At 36.8% G+C, this 12,760-nt stretch overlaps 1 protein-coding gene across 1 annotated transcript in view; it reads right to left on the bottom strand.

Moving 5' to 3' along the window:
* Positions 1-1,683: 1,683 nt before the first annotated feature.
* SUZ12 (SUZ12 polycomb repressive complex 2 subunit) overlaps positions 1,684-12,760 on the bottom strand; it is a 44,584-nt gene continuing 33,507 nt past the window's right edge. The window contains exons 11-16 of the mRNA XM_034790436.1: positions 8,656-8,747; positions 8,208-8,351; positions 6,876-7,033; positions 5,909-6,107; positions 5,237-5,316; positions 1,684-4,081 (exon numbers count right to left, since the gene is read on the bottom strand). Coding sequence (XP_034646327.1) covers positions 3,736-4,081; positions 5,237-5,316; positions 5,909-6,107; positions 6,876-7,033; positions 8,208-8,351; positions 8,656-8,747 — 1,019 coding nt within the window. The 3' untranslated portion in view covers positions 1,684-3,735. The remainder of the gene's footprint in view (positions 4,082-5,236; positions 5,317-5,908; positions 6,108-6,875; positions 7,034-8,207; positions 8,352-8,655; positions 8,748-12,760) is intronic.

The following is a 12,760-nucleotide window of genomic DNA, read 5'->3' as shown; positions in this document are numbered from 1 at the left end:
CTCTGTGTATGTCTGTTAATTGTTAGCACTGCTTATATTGCTCTCTTCACCCCTCCCTCCGGAATAAACCTCAGCATCTGTTCAAACTAGGTATACATGAGCCCTATACTAGTAAGTCCGTAGATCAGATGACCAGCATAATTGGGTCTGTCCATAAACATGTCTACTCAGACCAAGTGCAGCTTTACTATTATCCTTTCTGTATGGAGTTCTTTTCTAGTAATTTTCACAGGACCTGCTACTGAAGTGTACATAAACACTGTTGGTGATTCTTCCCTCTAACCTCAGAAGTGCTACTGTTGGGAAGAACAAGACAAGCATAATTTCTCCCTTTAAGTCACAGCTAGTTCATTTGCCACAAGACCAAAGATGGTATCATACTTGAAACTTGCCTTGCTCATTATATAGGTCTGCAAACCTTGCCACAACCCGCACAATTGTTGTTCACGTACATTGCTAACATACCTATGCCTTAATTTCCTCTCACTGCAACTCCTTCCTGTGGCTTCCTACTCAGTTTAGCCTATGCTGGTGCCTCCTTTCATAAAATAAACACCCTCACACAACTCCACTGGCTCCCTCTTAGTTTCAAGATCCATTTCTAAACTGCACATTTAAGCACTCTATGAACGTGATGCAGCCTATTTCAGGCATTGCCTCACTACACCCCTGCCTTTTGCTCACCTACTATTGGCCATGACTCTTCCTTCCCACAAAAACACAGCTGGTGAAACACCAAGCCTTCCCAGCAGTATCTCCCCATCTCTTCTGAAAACTCCTTTCATAATGACTCCATCTGGCCATTACTATTGTTATTTGCCTACTCCAACTAGTCGAAGCAGCTTTGCTGAATTTCTTTGTGTATAAGTCCACCTTCCTTTGAAAGGAATATCAAGACCACCACCACAAGTGTTGGGAGGTGAATGTCAGACACCCACCCACCCAGAGAGAGAGAGAACACGTGTGAGGGGCATTTCCCCTTTAACCATGCTGCCCTTTTAAGTAGACAAGCATGTCCAGATGCAGCAGCAGCTGCCAGCAAGCTCCCTCTGTCCTGACCCATTATGTGTCGTCCCCCCAACCCCGCTCTGTGGAGATGGGGTACAGGGGCAGGGGGACACCCTGACATCAGTGCTCCCCACCCTGCACAGCAAGCAGGAGGCTCCCAGGAGCAGCTCCAAGGCAGAGGGCAGGAGCAGCACAGTAGTGGGGGGAGGGACACCTGAAGTGCACAGCACTTGATAGCCTACTGGGCAGCCGCACAACTTAGAGGGGCCTTAGCTCACAACATATACACCATCTACCCCAAACACCCACCCTCAAAAAATGAAATAAAAACCTGTAAATGAAACAAAAAAATCTCAAGTGGATTTTTTAAAACCTTCAAAAGAGCCAGAACCAGAGACTCCCTGAAGTCCATTAGGGATTTCAATACTGATTTTATGGGGAAGGCACTCTGATACTACAATGATGGGTGACCATATAAAAGTCCAATATAGACAGGAGAACTGTGACAACTGGACAGATGGCGAGTGTAGATCCAGATTTGGTCAAAACTGAAAACTGAAAAGAAAGTTATGTCGTTCAGACAAGGTATTATTTGTGGCCTTTTTGCACGCACACAAAAATGACTGGACAACAATGGTGGCAGATTTTATATTACTGAACTTTATGTACAAAATCTGATTTCAAATAAACATTTAATGTAAAAACAAAGGTTCATTTAAACAACTGAACTTGCTTCTTTCTTTACATCTACTGTACCATTCAAATGCTTTTTAACCAGCTTACATGATTTCTTCAAAATTTCTCGTTAAGGGTACATATAGAAAAGGCATCTTTATTATAAATAGAAAACAAAGGGATTTTTTCAGCTTTTATTATAAATTGACATGACATACAAAGTTTACTGGACAGAAGTAATTTCATTACTTTTTTGGGGATCACCAACTTTTTGTGCAAACAATGCTAGCCTTCTTTTAAGCATTAAGAGCATAACTGCTTAAGAAATGACATAAGCAATAATTCTAGAACTACATCTCCCCTAAAATAATCTATTTTTTTTACATATGTGCACAGCTTTAGCAAATTAAAGCCAGAGAGAAATGCTTGATGTACTACCCAGAGGCATAATTAGAGTTTGTGATAACTCAGAACTGACAAATCAAAGAGTTTGTAATGAAAGCTGCAGTTTCCCTCTTTCCTATTTTTACACAAAATCAGTGACTAAGAACTTAATACTGGATGACAAATCACATCCACACCATTAGTTAAATAGTCTCACAGTTAAACACATCTTAAGGACCATCAAAATCAGTATTTACATTTTATAAATTTCTGAAGACACCATTAGAGAGCTTATATATCCCTTAAACAAAATAGGGAAATGCATCTTATGGTGATGGAATGAAATAAAAAAATTAAAAATACCTGTATTTACAGCAGCATTGTTCCTTTATAAATAAAGAATATGAAAAATGCAATATCTTAAGGATAATAAAAAATTGAGGTGATGTCACAACCACAGTGCTTGCTTGAATAAACCCTTCGGTGCTGATACTGTACCAGTAGTGAAACCACTTTCCATTGGAAAAAATCTGTAAACATATGCATAAAATGTGTTAACAGCAGTGCAAAACTGCTCAAATATATTTTAGTCAGCATCTTAGTATCTGTATTGAATACAATACATCACAGAATACTTGCATAAGAAGTGCAACACATTTTCTGGTCCAATTTTACAGTGCATTTTTCCTCAAGAGTGGTATCTCAAAAGCCCAAGCTAAATCTATTGCCTGATCCTGCCGTCTGTACTCAGGCAAAACAGTATGCATAACTCCAACTGGAGTATTTATCAGAGTAATGACTACATACTGACTGGGCCTTAGCATGGCACACTACGATGCAACCCTTTACAAAAAAGAGTTAGACACCAGATAGTTCTTTTGTAGCTGTGTAAAGGTGTAATAAAAATAGAAAGTAGCTAAATGTTCAAGTTTAAAATGGTACACTGGGCGATCAATACATTAGAATTATCCACAAAAAACAAACTGCCAGTAACCTCAAAAAGCCAAGATGGTATTTCACTGTGTCTGTAATGTGAAAAGCCAAGGTCTTTCCAAACAGGCACAAGACAAAGAAGTGCTATGTTAAATTTGCAAACTTTTACAATTTTAGTGTAAAAAAATTATCAATTTGTGGTTTGTGATGATCATAAATTGATAAATGATTCCAAAAAACAAGGATCAAGGTTAAACTTTAAATAATGATGCATATTTTCACAAAAAAGCTAACTGGAGCATTTCTAAATTAGAAAAAGCAAATTGTATCCCAATCCCTTCCCAATGTTTCACAACTTCATGGTAGGAAAAACAGCCAGGTACAGATGCAAAAACCTTAATATAAAAAACTGTTTTACATATACTTAAATTATGTAAATTCAGTAGAGTTCATAAGATACTAATTACTAAAATTACAAAAAGTTTTTTGTATTGCTCTTCATGCTCAAATTCTTAGAATATTGTCATTACATCACCAAAACCGATATACATGTAGTACTTGCATAATTAACTGAATAGAAATCTGTTGTAACAATATCCTTGTTGAAATCATTTATTTCCATCCAACAGTGCCTGTTTGGAACCTGTGTAATTTTTTGTTTAATTCTTTATATAGCTCATGCACCCTAGAATGTCACTTCAATGTTTGTCCATTGAATGGCATTTGCCTTTTCCTTCAGAGCTTTTGTTTTTTGCTCTGTTTTGTGACCCCTGAGACACTATCTGTTTCTGAAACTCTCTCTCTCGTGTTAGTTTCACTATATCCATTTGTTGTCCCACTTTGTTCTTCAGAAAACTCCTCATTTGTTGGGGTAGTTGATTCTCCTTTTTCTAACTTCTGCTGCATTTCTCGAAGCTTAGTAACAGCTTTGTCTATTGACATTATGCTAATGAGGTTAAAGTCATGCATGCTGACCAGATGAAGCATAAAATTTCTACATAAGTTCTTCTTAATAATTTTCTGTCCGTAATTTTCAACAAACAGCATACAGGCATGATTCATTTGATTGTCAGCAATAAACCTGTCAAATTAAAATATTGTCAGTATGGAAGTAAAACATTTTGGAAATCAAAAGCAATATAACATGTAGTTCACATCACTAATAGTAATGTCACTATCAGAGCCTGGAAGCTTCCAGATATAAAAGCTTTCAAAATTTCCAGAGATTAATCTAAAATAGTAAGAAAATGCAAACACACTGCAGCACATTCCTCTTTTAAACTGATCTCCCTTTGGATTTTAAGTGCTCTGTATCTGTTTAGTGAATTACAAACAAATCAAATCATGGTAGAGACTTGTTGGATCAGTTTCAGAATATGTCGTCATCCTTAGTATAAGTACATAAGAATGTAGAGATAGTTCTAAAAGAAGTTATTTGTGGGACTTTTATTTCCGTTACATCAAACCACAGGTATACTTCACGATTCCTGGGTCATCATTGATGCAATACAGCTGTGGTCTTAGCTATAGAAGGTATTTGACTTGCTGGATTTATGTTTACACCACATCAGATGTTTGGTTTTCCTTTTCAACTTGGCTTAGAAAAATTAAGGCTAGAAAATAAATACACTAGGTGTAGAGAAAAATTCCTTTACACATGCTACACTGTTTAGCAAAAGTAGCGTCTCATCCAAGATCCTAGGCAGCTGTGGCTACTGAAGATTCTACTGGACTTTTTGCAAGAGAAGGCAGAGTTAGCATAGACGTTCTGGCAAATTCCAATTCAAGCAATACGAATTTGCCTACCTAAATTACCTCTTCCAATTTCCATTGAATACAACGATATGTTTACATCCTTTCTAAATGAGGTCTGTGCACTGTTAAATAGTTGCTCCATTTCTCCCCAGAGCTGGTTGTAATTTAGTGCTATGTGAAGCATTTCGCTCAGTTTTAAAGTACTTTGTGATCCCTCCAGGATCAAAGGCATAATTAGAAATAGCATCCCAAATGTCCCAGCTTCCAGAAACTGCAATCAAAATGCAGGATTTAAATATCCTCTGATAAGGTACTGTTCAAGATTGAGTATAGCGAATAAAGAGGAAAGGAGGATCCACTACATTTTAAAAGGTTAAAAAAACCCACACAATTAATTTGTATTTGAAGTCAACTTTGATGCAGCAAAGAATGGTATAAAATAAGTCTATTCTAGTAAAAAAGTTACAAGAAACTATCATACCCGTGCTTCATAACATGTAGATTCCACAATTTCATCACTTCTTTCTCTCCTTCGTTAACATCAGAAAATTCTTCAATTTGCTGCAGTGAAAATATCAAACAAACATTAAAACCCCAAGGTTAGCAAATACAGTACTTGTTCACTTTGAAGTTCCTTTCCTGGTTTTCAATCACCTATATTTCACAGAAACAACTGCTCCTGTAAATTCATCAAAATACTCTTCAGTCAGGGTAGATCATGGTGTAAAAACATCATGTGCAAGTCCTTTATTACTAAACCCACATTTCCATATGTTTCCTGTTATCAAGTGGTATTCCTGCACTAAATAATAGCAACATATGAAAACGAAGGGAGCCTGTAAGATTATGTGAACTGCAACTGAGGACAGACTTAATGTTCACTTTAGTGCCTGCAGTTCAAATGGATAAACATTTAATGTAAGTGGTGCAACTCTAATGAACTCAGGGCTTTAATCCCAAAGGCTAGGTTCCATTTGACTATTCTAATAAGAGCAGGTGTGTGTATATATACACACACACCACTATTTGAATTTCTGACTGATGGAAAACTAACTCTGCTTAGCAAAACTGATAAATTGTTTGCTGGATGATTTTAATAAAATATAGGCAAGGAAAATTCATCTAAATACATTTTTGTACATAAATAATTTACTGTAATAGTTTTCTCTCTCAGCCATTCAGGATCTTTTTCATCTTCACTGTCTACTTCCATTTCTTGTGGACGGAGAGGTAAACAGGTATCACTGTGGAAATATAACCGATTGTGTCCACTGCTGTATGTTCTTTGCTGTTCCACTTCTCCATCTTCTGATTCAAGAAATTCTGACATACTTGCTTTTGTACGCTTTGGCCTAATGAAAGAAAAAAATAACTAAGCATGCTTTACATGTTAGTTTTCAGTTCTATCAGACTTCAGCTATGCAAACACTAGTCACCAGTGGTACTAATTACTAATACTTGTCATTTTATTGGGTTGTGTATATTGTAGTTTCCAAATGCAAAAGATTAAGCATAAAAACCATATTAGACCTCAGAATAAGTTAGTGCAAGTATCTGAATATAATTAAAGAGCGCAGTTACAGTCAGATTAAATAGAATATGAAAATATCATATTCTTACTTGACTGAACATACATGAAGAGCAAGGTGTGTCATATCTGCTTGCTTCAGTAACAATACCCTTTCACTCCTGGTAGCATTACAGAGCCAGTACATATAGAAGACTCAGCTGCATTCTTTTCTGTCTCTCAGAGATTTGTAACTATGCTCCAAATTAAAAATCATCGTTACTGGTGAAGCACAAGAAAAAGGATATACCTTATCTTTCAGAACAAAAGGATGAGCTGGGTATGGCTGGCAGCTATGAAAGCACCTTTTTACTTAAAGTGAACTAGTTTTTATATGGAATCACTAGTGATGATAGCCCTCAATACCACTTTACAAGGTCACTTTTCAAAATACAACTACTTGTTCACTTTGAATTTCCTTTCCTGGTTTTCAAACAGAGGAACAAATTCTACCCTCAAACCATCTGCAACTTTACAGAAACCAATGGGTATATAAAGGCAGAGTTTGGTCCATGCAATATATATAGAACACCACTTCTTTTTATTCCTCTACCTGCATACAAGGATGTGTGTGATAGGAGTTCTTTTGACTGGTCCATTGCGACTGAAGGCAAATCCAGGCTGACGATGAATATCCTGAGGATTTCCTGCATAGGAGCCATCATAACACTCATTGATAGAAACATCTATCCTAGCACCTTTTGGATGATACTGTAACAAACAATAGTAAATACATTTAGCATAATAAAGGAAAGTCACTATTGCAACAGGATTTCTCCTCTTTTTCTCAATCCCTCAAGGAGTTTTAGAACAGTGACTGTTCAAACTCAAAATGCCTTACAAAATCATTGCATCCATAGTATCAAGTCTCACGTGGTTCTAGTTTTCTCTTCCTTCCCCAGAGATAGCGAGACAACTTAAGTAATAATTTTTCCTTTAGATGCAAGCAAAGGCCTCTTCATTCTGGATGCTTCATTCTCACCCTTTTCATCCAAGGATTTTAATACAAAGCCAACAGTTTGGTTTGAAAAACTCAATAAAAGTAACAAGTTTAAAAATTAATATTCAGAAGCTCACAAATACAGAAGTGATTCAGAAGAGTGCCTCAAAAGTTTTATGTATCAGGGGGTAGCCGTGTTAGTCTGTATCTACAAAAACAACAAGGAGTCTGGTGGCACCTTAAAGACTAACAGATTTATTTGGGCATAAGCTTTCGTGGGTTGAGGTTTTTACCCATGAAAGCTTATGCCCAAATAAATCTGTTAGTCTTTAAGGTGCCACCAGACTCCTTGTTGTTTTCAAAAGTTTTATGAATCCTTTAGGAAACCTGCCAGTCCTTGCTCTATATTCTAACCAGATCTACAAGTGCTGAAGCTACAATATGGACATAATATAGACAAAAAGAGGAAATAGGAATCTTAAGAGTTTAAAACGAAGGAAATCAGAAATAAATTTAGTGATTTGAAAACACTGAAACAATGCATTGGAAAGGAAACATTTCTTAAGTAATCTTTTGGATACAGTCCCTTACTAAACTAAAATTAACAGAACTTGGAATCGTTAACTGCTTCCTAAAATCTCAGGAAATTCCTGATTTTAAATCTAAGTTAAATTACTGACTACATCATATAAACGAATACACAATATCAAAAGACAACTACAGTGAAGAAAAATATTCTAAACTGAAGTGATTCTCCTGTACTGTTAAAGATTAAGTCAATTGGGGGGTGGGTGGGGATCTCTTGGGGCCCAATTTTGGCTTCACATACTTAAACAGGGAGCTGACCCTGACTATGTGACTTACAACAGAATGGCAATGATGTCACTGTGCTATACAATATCTATGACAGACTATTTCATACTGATAACTGTTGAGATTACTTACAACATAATTAAAAATAAATCTGCTGTGACAAAGCTTAAGATGTTTGAGTAAACTATAAAGTTTGCGGCAGTTCAACGTGCACCAGGGACAATGCAAGTCATCTCTGGCTTCAGTCTGCTGTCTTGTATTGTTGTTATACAGGAACTGATGCAAAAAAAAAAAAAGTTGGTATTAGCATTATCTGAAATATTTCATTTCTTAGTCCTCCACCCTCAAAACCCAGTTAAAAACCCATCACTTTAGCACGCACACACACATTCCCTATGGGAATGATTTAGGGGAAGTGCTATTCTGCTGAAGTGGCAAGTGGGACAGTGCTGCAGATATAGCTAAAAATGCCTCCTCTTTCACACAGATGGGAAAATCTGCATAAAGATCAGGCCTGAACATTTAAATTCTATAATACTTATGTACTCCTCCATTTTTAATGGTGTTAAACTTCCAATACCTGGTAAAATATTCGTAACTTTTGTCGAGGTTCATTTAAAACATCTCTCTCTTTTCTTGTTTGTAGGTCTGTTGGCAAGGATTCTTTCACAGCTACAAAAAGAACGTATGTATAAAGACATGCACCCCTGTTTAATGTGATGGGAAAAGGACATTGTTTCTTACCTGAATAGAGCAGCTCTGTAAAGGGTTCCCTCATTCTGGAGGAAATGAGCTACTTCAGTGTACTCTGAGTTGGGTAGCTCACCAAACAACGAGTCTTAGCGTTCAGCTTCCTTCTCAAATCTATAGTTACAAATATCATTTAAATACCAAGTGGCTCTCCAGATTGGGGGAACCCTTCAGATTACCTGAACATTTCAAGTTAAGAACAATGTTCTCTTTTCTGGTCAGGGCTTCTCCATTTAAGTTAAGACATTTCTTTAGTAATAGTCAAAACAGACCTGGGTGGGAAACACTGAAAAATATAGCTTCAGATGACTGCACTCAGAACACATTGCCTAAATTCAAATTTCAAAGATTTCTTAAGTCAGACAAGAGAACACACAGTATCAAATGCATCTATAATGTAAAAAAACAAGTATATAATTTAGAATTTTTGCCTGAAATCAAACTTTTTTGGTTAATATTAGGGTTAAGTTTTGGCGTTACAAATGCATACAACAACAATTCCTTAGTTGACAGTGCAATTCAATCATCAAATAGGTGCTTGGCACACAGTCTCTACCAACAGCTTCCCTTTCAGCCCACTATGGTCATTCCTTTCATTCAGCATAGTAACGTGATGCCCACTAGGCAAGTTACCAATAGTAAGCCAGAAAAATTACATGCAATACGTAGACTCAAATGGAGGTCAGAGACAAGAGACCTAAGTATACAACTTGATCCTTAAAAAAAAAAAAAAAAAGTCTACCCACTAAGAAGCGAGACCAATTATAAAACCTACTTGCCTCTGAATGGTCAACAAAATGGGTCAAAATTAGTCTCTAGCCACTAAATATAGAATCTTGATTTTCAAGCTGTTTACAAAATGCAGACACTCCACACTTAAGATTTTAGGAACAGGTGAAAATGTGCATACCCTTACTAGAATTGCAACATAAAAGCAAGAAAAGGACCTAAACCCCTTGTTCTTTGTACCACCTACAAAGAACTAACATTCCATGGGTAGTAAGCTATGGGCTTTCTTCTGGTTTTCAGGATTTAGCACAGGGTCAACCCAATGTTCTGAAAAGCTTTACTGTCTTAGAGAGAGATCCTTTCACAAGTCTGCCAGGAACACAGCTGACAACATTCAGAGTGTATTTATCCTTCAGAAAGCTGCATCAGATCCTATCCTTTGATGTCTGGGTTCTACTACAGACCATCCCAATCTGCAGATGTTATAATCAGGTATTTTCTGTCCATCTTCACTTCTCAACACTCAGGAAATAAGATGTAGGTATTTTAAAAAACAACTTGTCAATGGTCCAAAGTGCTGGGATATGAATCTATTGCAGAATCTTGAAAGTTTTGTTTTAGTTGATAAATATACCTTCAAGATAGTCTATTGATTGCAGATTGCTTTGGAACACCTTGCCTGGTGGGATCTCTTATCTGGGAGAATATGATCTTCTGCTTGATAAGCTGCTCTGATGCAAGACAAATTAGCAATGCAGGTTTTCTGGCCAACAACCTGTTTCTTGTCCCTTTGTTCATTTCTGCAGTCAATTGCTATTCTGCTCAACAATTCCACCGTTAGCCAAGCCCAGAGAAACAATGGACTACCAGGAGACCTGGCATGGAGAAGCAGTTAGAAAGAAGTGGAACTTTGCCAGTTGAGGGGGAATACAGCTTCCTCTACTGGGACTTATCCAAGTTTATCTGAGCTGAATTAGCAGTCCCTATTTCCAGTCACGAAGTAGTTCCTATCCCTTCTCTAATCCCTAGTTTGTGGAGGATTAATCAAAAGGATCTGGCACTAGGAAGGCCTTACTGAGGACAGCATGATTTCAGTGCTTTATTCTGGACAGCATCTCAAATTCCTAGAAGGTGCAGCTGCCATTTTGAGTATGGCTGAGAAAGTTAAGGTTCATCCTGTGAAGGCTGGGCATGGACTTCTGGACAGCTGGGCACAGATGCTGTTGCTGATTGGTGTGTGCATTATTATACAGAAGAGCTGAAGTAGTTAAATGAATTCCCAGCCCCTGGAAGAAGCTGTATAGAGATAGGGGCCATTTGTGACCCATGTAGTTTATTACTGTATAACGCAATAGTTGGGCAAATTATAAAAACATGCACCTATTGGAAACAAATGGCCACAAAACAGACCTTCTCCTGTTATTACCTCCAGCCACAGTTACTATTCCAATGGACCAAAATCAGCAAACAAGAGATTAAATTAATGCATCTTGCATTACCGTCCTAAAGGCATCAGACTTAAGCGAACAAGAATAAGAAACTCCAGAACGGAGGAGATTCTAAAGAGAATAACTGCCTCCTGCAACCTCTAGGAATTAAATCCTGGTGGACAGAACTACATTCCAGCTGAAACCTATGAGGGACACTGGAAGTTTCCAAGCCAGTTAAGGTTTTATAAATAATACTATATCTTGAAAATCTGAGTAGATTCGCAAAATTTCAACGATGATGCTAAAAGCAAGGCTTATTATAGGAGTAAAAGGTAAATTTTCTATTTTGAAGTTTTAGGACCTTTAACTGAGAAGTGACTTTTTTGAAAAGAAAGCTAGTGTTATTTTCATACCTTACCTCCAACACTACAGCTATGACAGATGCCTATATTAATCCCTTTTACAAGGGGTTTCTAATATAGCCACTATAATTCTCAATGCAAATCAAGTCTAGGTATAATTTTATATGCAATAAAAATATACTTTCAAAAATGACCCCCTTACAAATTTAGGTGACAGCTTTTAAATAGGTACTGAAGACATTTCTTCAGGCTTGTGTATATTTTGCCATTTTATTTTTATGTACAGGCATTTCAATAGTGCTCATCAAAATACTAGGTTTCAGAGTAGCAGCCGTGTTAGTCTGTATCCGCAAAAAGAACAGGAGTACTTGTGGCACCTTAGAGACTAACAAATTTATCTGAGCATAAGCTTTCGTGGGCTACAGCCCACTTCTTCGGATGCATAGAATGGAACATATAGTAAAGAGGCTGAACTTGAATTAACATGCAAACTAGATACCATTAATTTAGGCTTGAATAGAGACTGGGAATGGCTGAGTCACTACACAGATTGAATCTATTTCCCCATGTTAAGTATCCTCACACCTTTTGTCAACTGTCTGAAATGCGCCATCTTGATAATCACTACAAAAGGTTTTTTCCTCCCGCTGATAGCAGCTCATCTTAATTAATTAGCCTCTTAAAGTTGGTATGACTACTTCCACCTTTTCAAGGTGGGTGGGTGGGTGTGGGGGGGTGTGTGTGTGTGTATATATCTCCTTACTATATGTTCCATTCTATGCATCTGAAGAAGTGAGCTGTAGCCCACGAAAGCTTATGCTCAAATATATTTGTTAGTCTCTAAGGTGCATCAAAATACTAGTTCATATAAATTAAACCAATTTAACTATGCCAGATGAATGAAAAAATGTCTCTTAGATATGCAGTGAATATCAATAGGTTATGATAAAAACAGGTCTCTGAATAAGTAATGGGCCAGATAATATTGACAAAAGTGATTTAAATTTCTACTTGCACAACAGCACCAACATCTATATATAAAAACCCAATTGTTCCACTAATATTGCATTGAGTACAGAAGATTAAGATTAAGTAAATGCAAAAATATAAAATTAATACTACCATTTAAAATTTTTTTGAACTACAGTAATCCATTAAAGTCTTCAATTCTATTATAAATTAAAATGGGAATGAAACAGTGAACATTTCAACAAGTCATTTTCCTAACTGAAGCATTCTGAACTAACATTAAATGAATTTGAAAAGAGCACTCTAGCCAATATTGCTTGACTTTAATGACATTTAATGCAGTGATGAAGAAAACATTTTAAACACTGACATTGTTACAGTTTGAATCTAGACTCCCAATCCGTTACGGGAAGACCTTACAGTAAACGCTAACAGGTTGCTGAGG

Source organism: Trachemys scripta, chromosome 14 (assembly GCF_013100865.1).
Source record: "Trachemys scripta elegans isolate TJP31775 chromosome 14, CAS_Tse_1.0, whole genome shotgun sequence".
Lineage (NCBI taxonomy): Eukaryota > Metazoa > Chordata > Testudines > Emydidae > Trachemys > Trachemys scripta.
The sequence above is the reverse complement of the archived record's forward strand: the minus strand, read 5'-3'. Positions and strand labels throughout refer to the sequence as shown.